The following is a 21,488-nucleotide window of genomic DNA, read 5'->3' on the forward strand; positions in this document are numbered from 1 at the left end:
TGTCATGGCGTTGATGTGCATTTCCTGGTAGCTAGGGGTGAGGAGTGTTGTTCTGTGTGCTGTGGCCTTTGTCTGCCTTCATTGCAGAAATGCTTTTCTGAGGCCTTTTCCTGTTTCTGATTTTGCCACTGATGCTGCATATTCTGAGTTTTACCTCTAACTGGATATTTGGTTTGAAACATCGTCCATTCCATAGGCTGCCTTGTCCACTGGTGCAACAGTGGACATTTTTTTTTTAAGTTGTTGATGAATCTTATATGTGATGCTGAGAATTGAACCCAGTGCCTCACACATGCTAGGCAAGCGTTCTACCACTGAGCTGCATGCAGCCTCAACTCAATAGTGGCCATTTTGATCAATCCAGTTTCCTTCTGGGGCTTCAGAATTGTGTCTGAGAAGTCACTGAGAGGTTCATTCCATGTGGAGTTCTAAGCCCTAGCTCCAGGCAGCGTGTGGGTTAGTTAATGTCGTGCCTGTTGTTGCCCACTTGGGAGGTTCCCATCTGAGACCTGGGGAGCCTTGGTGCACTGGAGCCCCTTCCCCAGCCTAGTCTGCACCTCAGGGTCTGTGGGCTGCGGGGCCAAGAGCATAAGCCAGCTTGGTGCCAAGGTCTTGTGGTCAGGTGGGGACCTGCTGGGCTGCACAAGGAGTGCTGGTCACACCTTGGCCCTCACTTAGGTGCCTGCCCAGGCCAGGAAGTGTAAGCATTTTATATTAGAAAATACATCAAAACAAGCAGGTGCAGTTATGTTTGAGTTTCATTGTGTAACTATAACTGAAGACTTGGTGAGTTAATATGAAAAAATATTTTATTATTTTTTTTTCAGTTGGGAATTTTAATTGATAAGCAGAAATTCTACATATTTATAGTGTGCAGATGGTGTTTTTTTCCCCCATTCATAGCAATCTTTTTATGAGCAATTAATCATAGTTCCACAAGAAACTACTTTAAGAGCAGGGTCCCCAGTGACCTATCATGATGTCTCAATACTTCTTTTTAATTTTTTTCTATTTATTCTAATTTGTTACATATGACAGCAGAATGCATTAGGATTCATAGTACACATATAGATAATTTTTCATATCTCTGGTTGTACACAAAATAGAGTTAACTCCATTTGTGTCTTCATACGTGTACTTAAGGTAATGATGTCTACCTCATTCCACCATCTTTCCTGCCCCCACCTGCCCACTCCCGCCTCCTCTTTCCCCTTCAGCTTGGTGTTTAGATGTGTGTATACATGGTGGAACAGCTAATTCAAGGTAATTAATACAGTACTTGGCATAGTGTTTTTTGTTTTTTTGGTAGTGCTAGGGATTGAACCCAAGGCTTACATTTAATTTAGGGTCAATTGATCTAAGAAATTGTTTTGGTTGTAGATGGACACAGTATTTTATTTACTTATTTTTGTGTGGTGCTGAGGATCAAGCCCAGTGCCTCACATGTGCTGGGCAAGCACCCTGCCACTGAACCACACCCTGCCCTGGTGCAGTCTTCTGTGGGGAGAACACTTTGTATTCCTAAGATAACGGGAATGGGATGAAGGTTGTCCGTTTATAATTAAATTTCATGAATCCGTAACTGGGACGACTGGGATGTCTTTTGTTTTCACCTCGGCAGCCTGTATTCCAGCTGCAGTGGTCTGATTACTCTTTCCTTCTTTATTCAGCACAGGCCTGTGGAGCCACCCCCAGTGCCAGGGTCTCTTTAGATGTGAGGGCCCTGGCAGTGACCTGGCTGATAGCCCAGCTACTCCTGAGGTGGTGCCGGTTGGGGCTGCAGAGGACGGGGCGGGTACCATTGTGGTGCCTATAGCATGGTTTTCGTCCCTCCCAGGAGACCTTCCACACCAGTCCTGGTCACTCGTCCCCAGCACTGCTGAGTTCTGTGTGCAGCACCCTGTTTGTTTCCATAGCACCCCAAGAGCATACTGGGCCTGGAGGGGTCAAAGAGCAGTGAAGGCCTCACCTGTGGCCAGGCCTACCAGGCAGTCATCCCCTTTGTCCTAGAGTCCCAGTCCTTGCTCAGAAGGAGGTTTTCTACCTACCCTGTCCTTTGATCTTAACAGCAAGCCACACAGGTGGGCAGTGCTACATCCTTCCCATTTTACAGTCCAGGAAGTGAAAGTTTCCTTAGCATTTTGAAATTACTGGAGGGGCGGGGGGAACAAGCCCAGCTCAGTACTGAATCTAACGGTTTGAAGTTGGTAACAGCTTGGGTCTCATCTGAGAGAGGACACTGAACTCTGGGGAGAGTAGCTGAGATGTAAGGGCCTGTGTGTCCCCAAGGCAGGACAAGGAGCATAGGGGAGGCTTAATCCCCTGAGACTGGAGAAGTTGCTTGTTTAGTAAGATAAGCGCAAGCTTTTGGGGGCCTGCACAGGTATGGGTGCCCCCTGCCCTAGCCAGTCACATGGGGCTGCAGAGGAAAGCTGGGTGCTGTGGACCTGTGGAGAGAGTCATGGCAAGGTTCTGGTCTGGCTGAGAGGCCTAACCCGAGTCCTCAGCCTGCCTGCTGACCCACCCACAATGGCCCTTCCAGCTGTGTTCCTCCATAGGAAGCATGATACTTCTGGGTCTGGGAGGAGTAGAATCCAAGAGGACTTGCTGGTCCAGGGCTGGAGCCCCTTCGCTGTCTCCACAGAAGCAGCTGCTTCCCTGCCCCATGCTCTTGTCAGAGTGCTTCACCTGAGCAGCAGGAGGAGCGTAAGCAGAGCTTTGGGCTGTGGTCAGAGGAGGCTTCCAGAGGCAGCAGGTTCTGGAGCGAGCAGGAGATGCACTGCTGGATTCTCCCAGGGGAGGTGCCGTGGGCTTGTGCCAGGGAACAGGGTGGAGATGGAGTCTGCGCTGGTCTTGTTTATGTTTTAGGTCTTTTACATGAGCTGCTGACTTGTTGCTGAAGAACAGGAAGGTCCCCAGGCATGCCACCTGTGGTTTCTAGCTGGTCGGTGCACTGTCAACCCTTGTAGGGGACTTTATTTTTCAGCCATCCTCCCAGGGCCCTCCCGTAAGCCCCATGTGCTGACCCTACCCAGTGAGAAGACCCACCTTGCCAGTGTTGCCTGGTGGGGCTGGAGGTGGAAGGGAGGGCAGAGGTATGTCTACTGGTGTTGGCTCTGGACCCACCTTGCCATGGTCTTGTGGTGGTTCCATAATGCTGTCTGCATGTGGCTCTCATGGCTACGTGATTTGTTCTAAAACTTGTGAAGTAGAAGATAATTTAGATGATGTTTATCTATCTAAATTAATAAACACATTTTAAACTTGACTTGTAGCTTGTGGCAGGACGTGTGAATTCCAGCACTGCGGGAGCTGTGGTGGGTTGTGGCAGGACAGGGGAGGTCCAGACTGCTGTACAGCCTGCGGGGTTGTCCTGGGAGGATGGAGCTTCTGCTGCCAGGCATTCCTTTGTTAAAGGGGATGCTCAGCATGTGGACTGTGGCTGCTGGCCCAGGCCCCACTGCCCTGTCCCTGTGAAGGTCTACTCACTACCCCTGTTGCTCTACTGGCCAGTTCTCCCAGCCTCACTCACTAGAATTGACCCTCTTCTCACTCTTTCTCTAGGTGACAAGGCTCTTGATGGCTACAGTAAAAAAAAATATGTCTGCAAATTGCTCTTCATCTTTCTCCTTGGTCACGACATTGACTTTGGACACATGGAGGCTGTGAACCTGTTGAGTTCAAATAGATACACCGAAAAGCAGATTGTGAGTGTGGAGGCAGGGTGGGTCTTATGCCCACTGGCCTCACTCTCCTGTCCCACTCTGTGCTCTGGGTGGACGCTTAGTGAACACCCTGGGACCCCGCCCTTTCCACCCCACATGGATGCTCCTGGGCAGGGGGAATGCAAGGGCGGGCCTTTTTCCTGGGGTGGGGTTCTTCTGGTGAGGTGGCTTCTCCTGCTGTTCTCCTTATGACCTCACCTCTGTGCCCCGGGGATGTGCCCTGCAGTCTGGGCTGGTGCATTTGCTGGGAAGTACATTTACCTGAATGACTTTGCCCTTCCTGGAACACAGGGCTACCTTTTCATCTCCGTGTTGGTGAACTCCAACAGTGAGCTGATCCGCTTGATAAACAACGCCATCAAGAATGACCTGGCCAGCCGTAACCCAACGTTCATGGGCCTGGCTCTGCACTGCATCGCTAACGTGGGCAGCCGTGAGATGGCTGAGGCCTTTGCCGGGGAAATCCCCAAGATCCTCGTGGCAGGGTGCGTATCTGGGGGCTCTGGGCTGCCATTTCTGTCCATGTTGAACCCTTGGGTGCGCGATGCCACTTACACAGGTGGTCTGGCCTCCCAGCTGTGTTATGGGCATGTGGCATACTCTGAGGTTAGGTCAAGATGTGCTGATTCAGCTGAGCATGGTGGCACATGCCCGTCATCCCAATGGCTCAAGAGGCTGAGGCGGGGAGGATTGCACATTCAGGCCAGCCTCAGCAACTTAAAAATAGAATGAAAAGGGCTGGGAATGTGGCTCATTGTTAGAGTGCCCCTGGCTTCAGTCACTAGTTCTTAAAAAAAAGCTGCTGGTTCAGAGTTTGGGTGAAGTCCCGTCAGATTGCACCTCCCTGAGGCCACCGAGATTTAGACAACACGTTGCCGAAGGAAGTGCTGCCCAGGCAGCAGCAGCCAGGCCAGAAGGGGCTCCAGCCTAGCATGGCACCAGGATGGGGAGGCACAGAGGTGTCCTGTTGTGCCAGCTCTGCTTCTTGCCTTTCCCAGAAACATTAGGAGAAGAGGCCATGCTGTGGAATCCTGGGGATTCTGAGTCATCTTGCCCCCTCCCCGTTAATTGGGAGAGCAGCTGAGTGGGCTGAGTAGCTGGCTCTCGAAGAGGTTCAGACAGCCTAGGCCTTGAAACCACCACGTGCTTGTTCTGGTGCTCCTTGGCATTGGATAGCTGGACCACACTCACAGGGTCGTGTGCCTAGCTGCACCTTCAAGCAGGATCTGAAAGAGGCGGAGACTGTCAGTGATTGAACAGGGTTTCAAGGCTTGGAGGAAGGTGGTAGTACCTTCTGGCTGTGTTTGCAGTGGGAGTTCAGCCAGAAGCGGGACCTCCAAGATGGAAGGAGATGGATAGGGTCTGAGTGGGTGTTGAGCAGAGCACAGGCCAGATATCAGAGCTAGGGAGGAAGGTCTGAGAAGAGGCCAGCGAGGACCCCAGGCCCTCCTCCCTGCTCAGTCACTGCAAAGCCCTGTGCACAGGACATCTCTGGGTTGCCTGACCTGTCCTGAGCAGTGGTGGCGGGGCTCTCTGTCAGCTGTGGCTGCCGCTTTCCTCCATCACTGTGCACAGGACTGGCCCACAGGGAGTGCTCAGTGAGCATCTAGGTGGATTGAATGTAAGCTGGGTCATCCCTGCAAAGTGCTCCCTGAGGTCACCCACATGCTGCATGTAAGTGAGGGTGAGGAGGAAGACCAAGCAAGAGCTCTCTTATAGCTGACAGGTGGGCTGGCATCTCTCCGCAGCTGGGCCTCCTGTGAGGACATGCTATGGACAGTTGCCGCCTCTTTCAAAGCTCACTACAGCAACAGGCCAGCCATGGAGTCCCCTGGGCAGTAGGTGGCTCTGAAAGTAGTGCTCTGGCGTCGATGCCATGGTCAGAGGACACTGCTGACCTCCAGTCCCTGGAGACAGGAGGCTCCTAGGTGCGGAAGGCAACTTCATGGAGTATAGTCCTGTCACCAGAAATAGGGATGCAGGAGAGGGCAGGGTTGGAGGCTGGTGGTATCATTGTCCTGGGACTCTGGTGATACTCAGCATTGTGGAGCAGTTTAGAAGTGCTCTGGGCCCAGGTGTTCCAGTGCAATGCCCCAGGGTCCACACTGATGGCTGGCCTTGGCCCTCCTGTGAGGACATGCTATGGACAGTTGCCCTAGGAGGGTCTGTCGACAGAGGCCTGGGGCAATGTGCAGACAACTCTTGTTCAGCATCCTTGTCACAGGCACAGAGACTGGCCACTCAGGGCGGTGCATAGGAAGTCAGTTGGCTGGTGCCACACAGACCCTGCAGGCCCAGTAGATCTGATTGTAGGGCTAGGAGGGGCACGGTGCCTGCTACTCTTCTGGGTGTTTGTGTCTAAAAGAACTTTTCTTTCGAAGTAAGTTTTGTTTAGAATAGTGCTGGGGAGATGTAGGGATTTCTCATGTTGGTTTTTATCACATTTAGGAATAAAAATCCCAAATACAAAAGGTAAGCAGGAAAGCCCCCAAGCTCTCATCTCTCTTCCAAGTGGAATAGCTGTTTCTACCTTAAATGTCCCCAGGACGTGGACTGGTTCTTTCCAGGGCAGCCGGAGGGTATCTCCTGGTGTGCCTGTTGTTTGGGAGTCTGGCTGGGGGTGTGGAGAAGGAGGCTCATTTGGCAGGTACCCCTAACAGTCCTCTGCACTGACCCGCACGCAGCCTTTGTGCTGCTGGCCTTTTTGCTCACTGGGAGGGAAGAGAGAGGAGAGTATGCCCCTGTGCCAGACGCTGGCCCGGAGACTTGGCTCAATGTGACCGGAAGGCAGGTGGGTAGTCGCCAGGTGTGACTGCAGGCTGGACATGGAAGTGACACCTTTGTGCCACACTAGGTGTGTTCTCCTAAAACCTCCCGTTTGCTCATCTTTGCACACAAATCAAAGCCCTTCCCTGCCTTGGGCATTAGCAGCAGTGCTGGTGCCCTTCACACCCCAGGCCTCTGTGCCTTGGGCCCTTCCTCCTCACTGCAGACCACAGAGCACCCAGCCAGCTCCCATTCTTGGCAGGGTGGAGCAGGGCAAAATGTGTGCAGTGGCTACAGGAGGGCTTGACAGCATTCTGGAGGCCAGAGAAGAAATTGCTGTGGCAGGGGAGTCCCTCTTAGGTGGCCCTGTGGTTGTGGGAAGAACCAGGAGGAGCCTTGTTGAGTGGGGCCAGCCTACACAGCTGGGCCTCACTCAGTGCCTGGGAATGGTGACGAGTCTAGAGGAGGGAGCTGAGGATGAAGGTTTTCCCAGAGGGACTCTGCCATACCACTCCTGACTCATGTCTTCTGGTGATCCTGCATGCTGTTTACACCACTGTGTGCAGGGGGTCATCCTCTGCAGTAGCTTCTGGTATCTTGTCTTCTAGAGACACCATGGACAGCGTGAAGCAGAGTGCAGCCCTGTGTCTATTGCGCCTGTACAGAACGTCTCCTGACCTTGTCCCCATGGGTGACTGGACGTCCCGTGTTGTGCATCTCCTCAACGACCAGCATTTGGTATGTGCTCCAGCCCCCTGCAGTCTTCCCGGGAAGAGCCTTGGTCCAAGAGGCAGTGCGGCTCTGCAGATAGGGAGCAGGGACCAGCAGAGGTGCAACTGCCCCTGCACTTTTTGCACAGCCAGTGCACAGGTGGCCTGCACCTGTGGGGAGGGGCACCACCAGGTCAGTGCCTTCTGGAAGAGCCTGTCCCGCACAGGACATTCCCACTACTGTTTCTGGCAGCTGCCTGGCTTGGGCTAGGAGGTAGAATCCTGTGGTCCCAGGTAGACTCTGGCATGATGGCTTAGTGCTGGTGAGCCCAGCTGTCATTCATTTTGTAGATGGGGTGAGGTTTCAGGGACTCAGCAGTCAGGGTATGTCATGGAGTAGGCCACCCAGGCCAGGCCAGGGCCATGGGAGGTAGCAGTGGCTGTGTTGCTTGTCCTCTGCTGGACAGGTGGTCCGTCTCCCTGCTGGGTGGGTGGGTGAGTGCGCTAGCTGGTTCCTGCTTTTTCCCCAGGAGAAATCTTCTGCAAAAGTTAATTAAAAATGAAAATCATTACATGTATCATTAAGGAGAGAGAGCATGGGGGTTGCAGTGGGATTTTGCTGTGGAATGACATCTGTCTGAGCTGTCCCCAAGCACATGATGACTTTTGTGCTTATTGGGATGTGAGAGGGAGCTGGCTCCTGCAGGTCCTGGTGCAGGGAGCACGCTCTGAGGACACCATTGCAGGAGTGGGTCTGCTGCAGGCGGGGCAGCCTGCTTCAGCAGTGAGCTGCAAGACGTTTTTCCAGGCATCTTCTGTAGTCACACTTCACTGCCAATAGACCCTGTGGGCCAGTGGGCCTTTTGCAGGTTTGCAAATGAGGAAACCAAGGCTCAGAAAGATGAAGCTAGGCTTCCAGAGGGTGTCCGGCAGTCTCAGACCCAGGTGTTGTGAAGGTGTGGAGTAGTAGAGCTTTAAGGGACAGCCAGCCTGCTGCTGACAGGCCTTCTGCATTGTGTGAGCATCTGTGGAGTTTTGGCAGGTGTTGCCTTCATGCAGCCTGGAGGGAGACTTCCCATGGCTTCAGGTGCACAGAGCTTCACAGGGTGGCAGGACGGTGCCTCTTGCCTGACATGCTGTGACTGAGACCCCAGTGACCTGGTTTGCTTTCAGGTTTTTCTGTGCACAACTCTGTCTTGCCAGGCGAGTTGATGGACAAGCTCTGGGCCACAGGCTTGCAATAGATAAGGGCCAGGAAGCCTTTCACGGCCTAGTACCTCGTCCTCTCTGCCACTTTTCTTCCTTGCACAGCTCGTCTCCAGCTCTGCTGTGAGCAAGGCCTGGGGCTTGGCTTCCTCTGACCTCAAGGTCAGGGTCCCTGGGAAGGTGTCATTTGCCTAATCAGAGAGCAGTATAGGGGTTCAGGGCCTTGCGGATAGGGCAAGGTGAGGTGTGGGCAGGCCTGGCAGAGGAGGTCAGGAGTTCAGTGTCAGGTGAGTGCAGAGGCTGTGAGGGTGGGAAAGGAGATGGGTCTGAGCCACGTGCTGTGCCCTGAGCTGGGCTTGGTGGTCCTGGACCCTGTGGTCATGTGATGGAGTGGGTGGGCTGGAGTGGATGAGGAAATGAGCTGATGTCTGGAGAAGTGGGGGCAGGGAGAAGGTGGTGGAAGTCACACTATGGCCTGCCATGGTGCCATGCCCTTGTAGCACACACGTCCCCTCAGGCCTGACTCCCTGGAAAGACTGCACAGGAGAGCACGCCCTGAGTTGGCAGCCATTGAGCCGGGCAGCTGCAAAGATGAGAATCTCAAACTCTAGGAGCTGGGTGGTGAAAGACTTTGTCCCAGTGGGTTTGCATGTTGCATATCCTGTTTCCTAAAGGTTCTTCTTTGTCAGCCATGGGAAGACGTGTCAGCATTTATCTTGCCATTGACAAATGTACAGGATGCCCAGTTAGGTCTGTCTTGAATCTAGTGTTCCTGTTTCCATCAGGAAGTGGAAGAGAGCCCTTAGTGGCCCTCATGGACCCACTCCCCCACTCAGTGTAGGAGTAGGTAGGGTGGGAACCTTAGGCTCTGGCAGTGGTTGAAGTGGACAACTACTGAGCTGACTGCCCACATCTTCAGGGTCAATCAGAGTCATTCATTTTTTCCTTTATCTTATATTTGTAAGAGAATGTCTTTACTCAGTCCAAGTCTTTGAAGAGATTTCATTTATAGGACCCTGCCTTCTGGGGGTTCTGCATGGTGTACATGCACTGCAGGGGAGGGTCTCCTGGGCTTGGGGGTTTCCATCCAGGCTGTGGCACTTCAGGGGCGGAGTGAGGCATGGCAGGGCTCTGAAGACTCAAGTCTGTGGGCCTGGTTGCCTCTGTAGTGGTGTCACTTGGGCGGCCCAGCAGGTGACGACAGGCGGACAGATGGCGGAGAGAAAGGCTGCTCCACACAGGATCTGACCACGCTAGAGCCTGGGCCAGCCACGTTCCCTGGGTTCTAGAGAGAAGCTGGGTAAAGGAGACTGTGTGTACTGTCTCCATCTTAAAGATGTGATGGGTCCATCAGAGCAGGCCTGAGGCCCACATGGCTGTCTGCCTGAAACCAGGCATCTGTTGCTGTGTCTCTCAGGGTGTGGTGACTGCTGCTACGAGCCTCATCAGCACACTGGCCCAGAAGAACCCAGAGGAATTCAAGACCTCAGTCTCCCTGGCCGTCTCCAGGCTGAGCAGAGTGAGTGTGGTGGGGCAGTCGTCGGGTGGGCTTTAGTCTTCATTGTGTTATTCAGTTAATCTCTTAGTTTACTTTTTTGAATGCTTTGTGAATTTAAGAATGGAAACTGGTTGATTAGCCCTTAACGTTTCTTTAAACCTTTTTATTAGTTGAGAAGAATCCTGTCCCAGCAGGGCTAGCACACAAAGCCTGTCCTGTTTGCTATTTATTCCATCCCCTGTGCAGGCTGAGGGTCACAACGGGGCTTCTTGGAAAGGATGCCTGTCCTCACCTGGGTGGCACCCACCTGAGTGGCGTCCTTGACTATCTTGGGTCCCGTGAGCCATCCCTGGGCACGTGTTCTCTGCATGTGTAGTCCTCATGCTTGTTCTGTGTGACTTGAGCCCCTGGTCTCAGAGGCTGCAGATATCTGGGTTGTGTGGTGGATCACAATGTGTTGAGCCCTTCTACTATTATGAGCCCCTTGTTTCTCTTCACAGTGAGGCTCTTTTTTTTTTTTTAAATTATTTTTTATTTTATTTTTAAAGAGAGAGAGAATTTTTTTAATATATATATATATATATTTTTAGTTTTCGGCGGACACAACATCTTTGTATGTGGTGCTGAGGATCGAACCTGGGCCGCACGCATGCCAGGCGAGCGTGCTACCGCTTGAGCCACATCCCCAGCCCCACAGTGAGGCTCTTGTGGTTCTCTCTTGCTCACGCTGGTCCAGGGTGGCTCTCCTAAGTTGAGGGGCAATGCACCCAGCTTCCAAAGTGGCCTTGCCGTCTGCACCCATGCTGGGCATCTGTGCACCCATTCTGTACCCTGCCCAGTGCTGCAGGGGTTAGCCTCTTGACTGTGGCTTCTCATTGTGATCTATGCTGTGTTCTCCTCACTGTCTGTGAGGTGGTACTTTCCATGTGGATTGGCTGCTGGGATCTGTCCTATGTAGGGCTGAAGACTTTTGTTCATTTTTCTACAGGATTGTCTTTGTTGTTTCGTGGAATTTCCTTGTTTGTTTTAGATACGAGAACTCTATTGGCTATATTAGTTTGGACCTTAGAACTGGCCAACATTTATTTCTGGTTGATCTTCAAAAATGGCAGCTTCACATGGGTTGCCCTGCCCTGTGTTTGGAAATTGCTGTGAACCTGTGTTTCATGGTCTTCATGGAGTCTTCTGCCTTCAGGTTCTACAGCAGTGCAGTCAGATTTGCTAGGCTTCTCTGTGATCAATGCTGTCTGAGTGCGGCTGCTGAGCCTGTGTTCCAAGGCTGGTGGTGCAGATGCCTCTTCTATGGTGTGGCACCCTGGACCAGGCTAAAGAGCCCTGCAGACCAGGCGCCTTCCTCTGTGCTCTCCTCAAGCACTCTCCTCCTGTGCTCCTGACCTTACTGGGCTGGCTCTTGGTGTCCCACAGAGCAAACCCTGATGTCCTGGTTCCCTACCCCCAAAATCCTGCTGGGATTTTGGATTGACTTTATGAATGAATGCGGTATCTCTCTCTATTTATTTAGATAGTCTTTATTTATTTATTTTTTTGAATACCTTTATTTTATTTATTTATTTTTTTAATGTGGTGGCGGGGATCAAGCCCAGTGCCTCATGCATGCTAGGCAAGTGCTCTACCACTGAGCCACAACCCCGGCCCAAGATAGTCTTTACTTTCCATAGCATTTTATCTTTTTGAGATTCTTTCATTACATGTATTTCTATATTTTACATTTAAAATGCTATTTTGAATGATAGCCTGATTTTTTTATTTCTTTAATTTTGGGGTACTGGGGATTGAACCCACGGGCTTTAACCACTGAGCCACATTCCTAGCACTTTGTATATTTTATTTAGAGACAGAGTCTCACTGAGTTGCTTATTAACACCTCGCTTTTACTGAGGCTGGCTTTGAACTTGCAATTCTCCTGCCTCAGCCTCCCAAGCCGCTGGGATGGATTCTAGGTGTGTGCTACTACGCCCAGCAGTAGCTTGAAATTTTTACTTTTGTGTGTGTGATGCCAGAGATTGAGCCAGCCCCTTGTGCACTCCCCATGGCCAGTGCACTCCCCATGAGCCACACCCCAGCCCAGTTTTTCACCGTTGTCTGCTGTCTGTTTATATAAGATACAGGTAACAGAACACCCTCTTAGCTTTCCAAGTGTAATTCAGTGGTGTGAAGTGGTTTAATAATGCACACATAACACTGTGACTCTTCCCTTCCTGTGAATCTGATATTGTCCCCATTAAACATGGGCTCCCTACCCCACCCCTGCTCCAGTGGCTGGCCTTCTGTCTTTGGGATTCTGACAAGCCCAGGACCTCATGAGTGGAATCACACAGGATTGCTTTTGTGATTAGCTTATTTCCTTCATTTTACTTGCCTTCAAGGTTCACCTGTGTTGCCGAATATTTCAGAACTCCATTTTCAGGCTGAGTAATATTCTTTCATATAGATGGCCCCAGTTTGCTCTGTGCCCCTCCCTGGCACTTGCCTGCCTTTCCGTGAGCTGCCCCATGGCACCCTGTGAACCCACTGTGTGGGCTGCTAAGACCTTTGACGCCCCCTCCCCACCATTTCCTCTCCCACAGCATGGACTCAAGCATCATGGCACCCAGCTTTTGGGTTCATGTTCCTAGGTTGGCAGTAGGGGAGGGGAAGATGGGGAATCCCTGGATCCCGTCCCCCCTTCCCCAGCTGCCTCTGCCCCTTGGGACCCAGAGGAGATGTCTTGGTGGTAGGCACACGCCCTAGGCAACCACTGGAACTGTGACAGAGAAGCCTTGGCAATCCGACTGGGGTGGTCTGACGGGGGCAGTCCGGCTCAGGCCTCATCCTCCCATCTGCGTCTCAGCCTTAGCATGGCACTTTGGGCAGTGGCAGTCTTTTGGCAAAGGACTGTCCTGGTCCAGCTGCTCCCTGGGTGCCTGCTGCTGAACCCCATCGCCTTCTGTCTTGAGGAACAGCCCCACATGGGCAACTACTGCCTGCTTCAGATCAGGCAAGCTGGCCCAGCGGGAGGTCGCCATCTAGGCAGGGTCCAGCAGAACCCCAGCAGCTTGCTGAGGCTGTTGCAAGAAGCCCGCGTCATGAAGGGCCTATAACACCCCACACATGAAGCTCTTGAAGCTGGTGGAGACTGAGGAGACATGTACCTGGTGGCCACAGGGAGGAGGACGCAGGAGCCAGGATGTACCGAGCGCACTGTTGACTCTAGAAAAGCATTGTGCATGGGGACTGAGGGCGGGGGACCTCCTGCCAGATGCCGATGTCGACCTCCAGACTTCCAGGTCACAGTCTTCAGCTCAGCAGTGAGTTCACTCTGGGCTTGAAGCTGGACATGTTTCGCAGGAACACCCATTTGCTGCCCTGGAGCTGTTCCAGGGCAAGAGGTACGATAGGCCAGAGGTGGATGATGCCTGGCATCATGCTGTACCCCTTGTCGGCGGCTCCTTGCCCTCAAGGAGCTGTAGGAGTGTGTCCTCAGGGGAAGTACTGGGTCCCTTTCTCTATATCCACAGACTGAGAGTATCCTATAGAGATCATTGGTGCTGAACCCAAGTAAACACTGTGCTCTCCAGCCACAGGCTGAGGAGCTGGAATCACATGCAGAGCCTGAGCAGAACTTTGGGGACATCAAGCAAATGGAGGTGATGGTATGTGGGGGCTACACCCAGGAAGAAACGGAGAGGCCTCGAACAGCCAGAAGTACAAGGAGTGACCCCCCCAGCTGCCTCCTGCAGGATAGGAAGACCCTGGAGGGTGGGGACTGGGTGCCCCAGGCTGGCCCTGGCACAGGGGGGGAAGCCTGCCCATACCAAGCTGTCATGCTCCAGGAAAGGCACCCCTTCATCTGTCACCACCCGTGCCTTCTGTGGCCCATCCCTGGCATCCCTCCACTCCTGGGGCAGCCTGGCCAGCCTGGGGGAGGCCGAGTGGTAGGAGGAGCAGCTGCCAGGCCTGAAGTTCAGCTGCAGCACCTCAGGAGGTGGAGTCAAGGGCTGCCTATCTCCAGCACCATGATCAGCAGTGCCCACAACCACTGCAAGGCTGAGATCCCCAAGCTATGGAAAGACAGCGGGGCACCCCTGACAGCCTCCTCCCACCAGGGTCACTTGCAGGAACACCTGTGGTGATGCAGAATGCTGTGGGAATCAGCTCAGGCACCTGTGGGTGCCTTTGTCAGTCACAGCCTGGTTCCTCGACCTGGGGAATGGAGTCTCCTGGCCTGCAGCTTCACCGTCGGCAGCACTTTCCATGGCTAGGTCTAGGACTGGAGGGCAGGGGCAGGGAGTGGAGGGGTATGGCAGACTTGGGGAATGTATGCTCATACATTGCTGTCTACCTTGGGATCAAACAGAAACTGCCACTTGGCTGCTTAATTCCCCTGGAGGGTGACGCTGACCAGCTTGTGCCCTTCCACAGCCCTGATGACAGCTCTGTGCCAGGCCATAGCCCTTCCTGCTGGGCCTGCACCGTCACACTTTGAAGTGGAGGTCTGCCAACTGCCCTGGCCAGGCCTGTGATGTGTTTCCTTGCAGTGTGTGACCAGTCTGGGTCCCTTCCTCTTCCTCTCTCTTATTCCTTTTGCCTCTGTAGGAGGGGAAGGGGATGGGGAGGGGATGCTCCTTTGTCATCACGTTGGTTCTGGATTAAATTGGGGGGCAGAGATTGTTCTCCCTGCTGTTCTCCAAGGCTGCTTGGTGTGGGAGGAGGATAATGGGGCTGGGCCAGGGGAACTGGCACCCAGCAGGAACCTGCAGGCGGTCCTGTTCCTTCTCCCTCTGTCTTGCGGCACCTGAGGAGACGCTGGGGGTCAAGCAGATGTGGGAAGGAAACTTCCACTCCTCTGAGCAGCTCAAGAATTAGGCCTTGAAGTGGGGCAGGGACAGCTGACTGAGCCCAAATGCTCAAAGACTTTGGGAGGCTGGGGTTGGGGTCACAGAGGCAGACTCCTTTCTTCTCTCCATCTCCTCATGCTCAGACCCTCTTCCTGCTCCATATTGACTCTGGGCACTTTGTACAATTCTTGTAAATGCCCCACCTTTCTCCTCTAGACCTCCAGTGGATTGGGCATCTGCATGCTGTGCAGGTTTCTCCCAGGCCCCGCTTTCTCTCTCTCTCTCTCTCTCTCTCTGTATCATTTTTAGTTACAGATGGATACAGTATCTTTTATTTTTTTTTTTTTTTGTACCAGAGATTGAACTCAGGGGCACTCAAACACTGAGCCACACCCCCAGCCCTATTTTATATTGTATTTAGAGACAGAATCTCACTGAGTTGCTTAGCACCTTGCCTTTGCTGAGGCTGGCTTTGAACTTTGATGCAATCCTCCTGCCTCAGCCTCCCAAGCTATTGGGATTACAGGCTTATGCCACCAAAGCTGGCTACTATAGTCAGTCTTGCATTGATCTTGGAGTTGGCAACTTTCCCAGACTCCTTGTTGTTTTTTTTTCCTTCAAATTTTAGTTGTAGTTGGACACAATACCTCCGTTTTATTTATTTATTTATTTTTATGTGGGGCTGAGGATTGAACCCAGTGCCCCACATGGGCTAGCAAGTGCTCTACCATTGAGCTGCAACCCCAGCCCCCTGAATTCCCTGATTGATAGTACTTTATGTGCAGCTTTCTTTGGATTTTCTTTACATTCCACTGTATCATCTATGTTTATTTTTCCTTTCCCAGCCCGTATTTGTTCATTTCACCTGCATTATTGCTCCAGTCCAGACCTCCATTGTGATGTTGAACAGAAGTCGTGATCAGTATTTTGTGTTTTGTCTCATTGGGAAGGCTTTTGATATTTTACCATTAAGTATGATGTTTGCTGTAGAACGGTTTCTTTTTTGTTGTTGTTGTTGGTTTTCTTCTTTTGGGTACTGGGGATTGAACTCTGGGTTGCTTAACCACTGAGTCACACCCCCAGCCCTTTTTAGTTTTTATCATGAGACAGGCTCTTGCTAAGTTGCTGACTGGCCTTGAGCTTTGAATCCTCCTGCTTCGGCCTCCCGAGCAGCTGGGATGGCAGATGTGGCCACTGCTTGTTGATTTTCTTGATCACGTTAAAGAAGTTCCTATCTTTAATTTGCTGGACACTTTTATAATTAATTAACTGGAAGCCATTTAAAGTAGGGTCTCCTTTGTAGGAATTCCCCTATGGGAAACAGTGTGGTGCCTGCCTAATGTGCTTGCCTCTGCTCTCTGGCAGTGCGTGTCTGTCCTGTCGGTCTCTCTTTGCTGAGCAGCTTTGAGCTCTGCTTCTTGCAGGAGGTGTGTGTACAACCACAGTTTAGGTTAGTACCATTTAGCTTAGGGCAAGGGTTGGTTGAGCTTTCTCAGGTGGGTTCATGCTGGCATCCATATCACACGTGTGCTCTGTGGGGAGGAGGAGCCACTCTGAGCTCCTGGAGCAGGAGGAGGAAGACCCTGGTTGTGTGCCAATAGGAACGAGGTCTCAGCCATAGGTTCTCCTTTCTCCAAGGATGGTGAGGTCTGCTGTGTAGGGCTGTGCTGAGCTGTAAGTGCAGCCTGCTGCTACTCAGCAAGTTCACTACAGAGGTCCGTGCCTGGGGCTGCAGGGCCTGGGTGGGGTCAGAACTCTGGCTTCTTCAAGGAGTCTCTTCCCTTCCTAGGGGCCTAAAGCTCTTGCTCTGGTATGCCATTCATTCCCCAGCCCTCAGAGGAAAGGCTGATGTCACATTCAGGCATCACAGAGTGGGGTGCCAGAGAGGACTGCTGCTTGGCTGTTGACTGGCACCTGCTGTGACCCTTCTGTGCTGCAGAGCACGGCAGGCATCATGGTGACAGGACAGGACTGTCCACTGGGGCGTGGCACAGGCCTGCAGTGTGCCTGATGTGGAGACAGGAAAGCAGTGCTGTGTGTGCACCTGGAACAGAGTGGATCTGCAGATGGGCATGGCCTCAGGAGCCAGCGTGGCTTCTTGGGTGCCCTCTGGGGGTTCCTGCTGTCAGCACCTCTCACCTGTTCTGTGTTACAGATTGTGACGTCGGCCTCAACAGATCTTCAGGATTACACCTACTATTTTGTCCCGGCGCCCTGGCTGTCGGTCAAGCTCCTAAGGCTGCTGCAGTGCTACCCACCCCCAGGTGATGCCCAGCGGGGCAGGGGAAGTCGGCCTACCCAGACCTGCACCGGGAGGGTTTAGTTCTTTGAGTAGATTTGAGCCTTCTGCTGTTGCGGGAAGTTCCTTGCAGGAGTCCTGGTTTTCATTTGTAGCTCCCTCTGCTGATACAGCCGTGTCTCAGTTTTATTAAGACTAGGGTTCCTCTGTGCTTTTCTGTGGTCTCAGATCTGTGCAGTTTGAGACAAGCCTTCTTTCCATGGTGCTAGAGATGAAGCAGGGCTTACCATCAACTCCAGTGCTGTGCCACTGAGTCCTGTGCTGGCCTGTCACCAGTGCTAGTAGCCATGTCACAGGAGTCGCCAAGTTATCACTGGTCCTTGTGCTCCTTCCCTTTGGTCCCAGAGGCCTTGTGAGGCTTCCCTCTGTGTTGCCACTGCAGCTCTTCCTGTCCCTGTGGGTGAGAGCAGGTGCATAGAAGGCCTTTGGCCCTTTAGCCTAAGATTTTTTCATTGTGTTTGTCCATATCTGTGGATTTTATTCCCTTTCCACTAAGGTGATCTGTATCCCAGTAAAAGTGCTCTGTGTGCGGCCTGCTTTGAGGTGCAGGACCCTTCATTTCTGGTGTCCGTGCCATGGGAATGGGGTGCTGACTCGGGTTTCTTTCGTGGTTTTGTGAGTGCTCCCAGCTGCCCCACTGTTAGGGTTGGCTGTGTCGAGGGCCCCACAGATCCGCTGTGCCAGTCTGGGGGCCTCTCAGCAGGTGTGGGTCTGAGGCCAGGGAGCCTGACCAGTCCTTCTTCCTTGCCTAGAAGACCCTGCAGTGCGAGGCCGCTTGACCGAGTGCCTGGAGACCATCCTGAACAAAGCCCAGGAGCCGCCCAAGTCAAAGAAAGTACAGCATTCCAACGCCAAGAATGCGGTGCTGTTCGAGGCTATCAGCCTGATTATCCACCATGACAGGTCAGTTGCTGGCCTCCTGCACACGCTGGTGTGACTCTCAGCATTGCTCCCCATGGGCTCTGCCCCACTGCCACCTGGCATGCCCTCTCTGGCCCCAGAACCCTCACCAGATGCTTTGCTGACTGTTGCCATCCCCAGAGCCACCTCCTGTCCCTCTGTGCTTCTGTGTCCCGATTGGCTTTTCCCATAGTCCTGCAGAAGGTTGTGTGTCCTGTGCTGGCCCAGGTCTCTTGAGGCAGTGGTAGAGACAACCCTGCCTGTGGACACAGCACAGAGGGCTGTGGGTGGCTGTCCTGCTCCCCTGTGGGCCTACAGCACTGTGCTTTGGCTCAGAGAGGGGACGTGTGGCCCACGGGGCCTGTGGGCAGACAGTAACTGTTCTTGAGTCACTGCTTCCTTGTAGAGCAGCAGGCTGATGTCCACCCTCATCAGGGTCGGGAGCCGTGTGAAATGAGGTTTCTAATTGGAGGTTGCCTCATGGTCCTCACTGAATGTACTTAAAGAGAGTCGGAGTCACCCGAAGCAGTGGGTGCTGCGTGGAGTTGCCTGTGCGTGCCTCGTGCCTCCTCACTGGCTGGTTGCCCTGGCCTTTTGCTGCCTGTACACGTGTGCACCAAGCTGGCTGCTGATTGAAGTTGCTTTTCTGGTCAGGACCTGATGCCAGCAGCACCTTGACCTTCAGACTCCAGAGTGGGTGGGGTTCTTCAGAGCTTTGGGAGGTTCCAGAGGGAGCAGGAGCTGTAGGGTGTGACACCCAACTGAGGAACCAAGCTGGGCTCCTGCCTCTCGGGCCCCGGGAGTTCTTGCTTGGGTGGCATATCATGCCCTTGTCAGTGCACAGCAGGGTCCAAGGCTCTCCTGCTGGTGTGACCAGTGCTGAGGAAGCCTCTCCCGCCCGCTTCTGCCTGTGCAGTGAACCAAACCTGCTCGTGCGCGCCTGCAACCAGCTGGGCCAGTTCCTGCAGCACCGGGAGACCAATCTGCGCTACCTGGCTCTGGAGAGCATGTGCACGCTGGCCAGCTCCGAGTTCTCCCATGAGGCTGTCAAGACCCACATTGAGACTGTCATCAACGCCCTCAAGGTAGCACCATGGTGGGAGTCGTGGGTGCTTCTGTGACACCGCTGGGTCCCCTTGGCAGTTGCATTTAGGTCCAGAAGTGGTGGCCTGACTCTTGTCACCCATCACACTGACTGGGCACAGCTTCTGGGTTAGTTGTCATCTGCCCTGCCATGGGGTCCCACCGTGTCTTGAGGCCACACTGCCTGGCCAGTCCCACACTGCGTGGGACTCTGGGCTGCACGCGTGTGACCACAGCAGTCCTGACTTCTTGTGGGACAGCTCTCCTGTGGGATCCTGCTTGCTGAGTTCCATCTAATGGTTCAGTGAACAGAGCGATTCTTTTTTGATAGAAAGGTGAATTTTTTTTGGTACCAGGAATTGAACCCAGGGATGTTAACCCCTGAGCCCTGTCCCTGTCCTTTATTTCATATCTTTGAATGTCTGATACTCGGTCTCACAAAGTTGCTGAGGGTCTCCCGCCACTGCTGGGGCTGCCTTTGAGCTTGCCGTCCTCTGCCTCAGCCTCCCCAGCTGGGCACCATCACACCTGGCTGAAAGATGAGATATTTTATTCTTTTTAAGAAAAATCACACTTGGCAGAGAAAAATTCACTTTTTCTAGGATTTCTGATTTTTTTAAAAAATTTTTTAGTTGTTGATGGACATTGATTTTATTTATTTGTACGTGATGCTGAGAATAGAATCCAGTGCCCCACGCATGCTAGGCAAGCACACTACCACTGAGCCACAACCCTAGCCCCTCAGATATTTTTTAAGAACTAAAATTTAAGCTCTGGAGGTGCCTAGCTGGGGTCGCCATGTTCTGCTGTCTGCCTAAGTCTGCAGGACTGACCAGCGGGCCTGCCTGTGAGCCCGGAGCAGCAAAGAGCTACAGGCGGAGGTCACGGTACGTGTCCTGGCCCAGCTGTGGGTAGTGGCCCAGCAGGTCTACGAGTCCTGGCATTCTGTGGCTCCCTGAGCTTTGTGTGGGGACCAGTCGAGGTTGGGTTCTGGTCCTGGCTTGGTGTCTGTTCTAGTCGTTTCCGTAGTCGTTGACAGGGAACAGCTCTCACTTCACATGGCTCTAGCCCTTGTTCGGGCCCTTCTCTGTGCTGCTCTGGGGTGTTCAGCTCACCACCACACCCACCCTCCTCACACATCGTGTTCTGGTTCCTTGTGGGGCAGGGTCATAGCGAGCTCCCAGGCGAGCTCCCGGGCGATGTTCCCAGGTGATGCAGAAGGAACCAGTCTGTGACCACACAATAGAGAGAGGCCTCCATGGCTCAACCACTGGGCACAGAGAACCTGGCTGGTGAGGTGGGTGTGGTGGTGAGTGGGAGGGAGCTAGACTCCAGGCTGGAGGGACTGTTTGACCCACGTTGGGGTGGTGAGTGAGTGAGTGAGGGGTCTGGCGACCCCCAGTCTGTTGGGCTTCCAGGTACAGATAGTGAGGGAGGTGGGTGCAGTGACTGCCTGATGAGGGCAGAACCATGGGGAGCCCTGGGTGGCTCCCTCAGGATGTAGATGCAGGACCCCTGGGCCACACACTTCAGGGGACATTGACTGTCCACCAGCCTGTGGTTTGCAGGGGCAGTCTCTTGATTGCCCTCCTTCCCCTGCAGACAGAGCGGGACGTGAGTGTGCGGCAGCGAGCGGTGGACCTGCTCTACGCCATGTGTGACCGCAGCAATGCCCAGCAGATTGTGGCCGAGATGCTAAGCTACCTGGAGACAGCCGACTACTCCATCCGAGAGGAGATTGTGAGTCCTCAGCCCAGGCTTGCCCACCTCTGGACTGTTCCTTGGTGGCTTGTGGCTGTCCAGCAGGCTTGGTTGGGGCTCTGTAGGACGCTCGACAGAGGATCCCTTGGTGCTGGCCTTCCAGTCAGCAAGGAGATGCCTCACATCTGCCCAGCAGCAGGCTTTCTCAGGACCTCTGTCCTTCAGTGCGGCATCCGTGTGGCAGGTCTGAACGAGGCCTCCGTGGTGTGCGTCACGGCCAGCATTTCCCAGCCTGTGGGCAGAGCTCTCGGCAGTGCTGCCTTTGAGCTGCAGCTGACGCATGGCCGGTTCCCTGGTCCTCAGCATCTCTAGCTGAACTCAGCCTGAGCAGTGGCTCCCTTCGTGAGTCCTGTCAGTCGCCTTGCAGCAGGCACATTCCTGACAGGCTGCTGCCGCCCAGCAGGCCCCTGCTTCTGTCACAGAGCAGGTCTGAGGGAGGGGACCTTGGAGCCCCATGGCTGCCCTGACTGCTCTGCTCCTAACCCAGGGGTGGCACTGGCTTCTCCATGCCTGAGGATAGGCAGGGTGTTGCTCAGCTCTCTGAAGCACCTGAGCTAATTGACGTACAATAGAAAGGTGTGTTTTTTTTTTTTTAATGTTTTTTTTTTGGACACAATGTCTTTATCTTATTTTTATGTGGTGCTGAGGATTGAACCCAGTGCCTCACGCGTGCTAGGTAAGCGCTCTACTTCTGAGCACAAC

At 53.3% G+C, this 21,488-nt stretch overlaps 1 protein-coding gene across 4 annotated transcripts in view; it reads left to right on the forward strand.

Annotated features, from left to right (window-relative positions):
* Ap2a2 (adaptor related protein complex 2 subunit alpha 2) overlaps positions 1-21,488 on the forward strand; it is a 70,511-nt gene that overhangs the window by 32,496 nt on the left and 16,527 nt on the right. For 2 of the 4 annotated variants that reach the window (XM_046444686.2, XM_046444688.2), the window contains exons 3-10: positions 3,565-3,707; positions 4,017-4,210; positions 7,100-7,229; positions 9,825-9,926; positions 16,899-17,007; positions 17,795-17,945; positions 18,859-19,027; positions 20,628-20,765. In XM_046444686.2, coding sequence (XP_046300642.1) covers positions 3,565-3,707; positions 4,017-4,210; positions 7,100-7,229; positions 9,825-9,926; positions 16,899-17,007; positions 17,795-17,945; positions 18,859-19,027; positions 20,628-20,765 — 1,136 coding nt within the window. The remainder of the gene's footprint in view (positions 1-3,564; positions 3,708-4,016; positions 4,211-7,099; positions 7,230-9,824; positions 9,927-16,898; positions 17,008-17,794; positions 17,946-18,858; positions 19,028-20,627; positions 20,766-21,488) is intronic. The other 2 variants (XM_058579309.1, XM_046444689.2) reach the window with 1 other exon arrangement.

This window comes from Marmota monax, unplaced genomic scaffold (genome assembly GCF_021218885.2).
Source record: "Marmota monax isolate L192 unplaced genomic scaffold, Marmota_monax_Labrador192_F-V1.1 WCK01_AAM20220418_F8-fsc00038, whole genome shotgun sequence".
NCBI lineage: Eukaryota > Metazoa > Chordata > Mammalia > Rodentia > Sciuridae > Marmota > Marmota monax.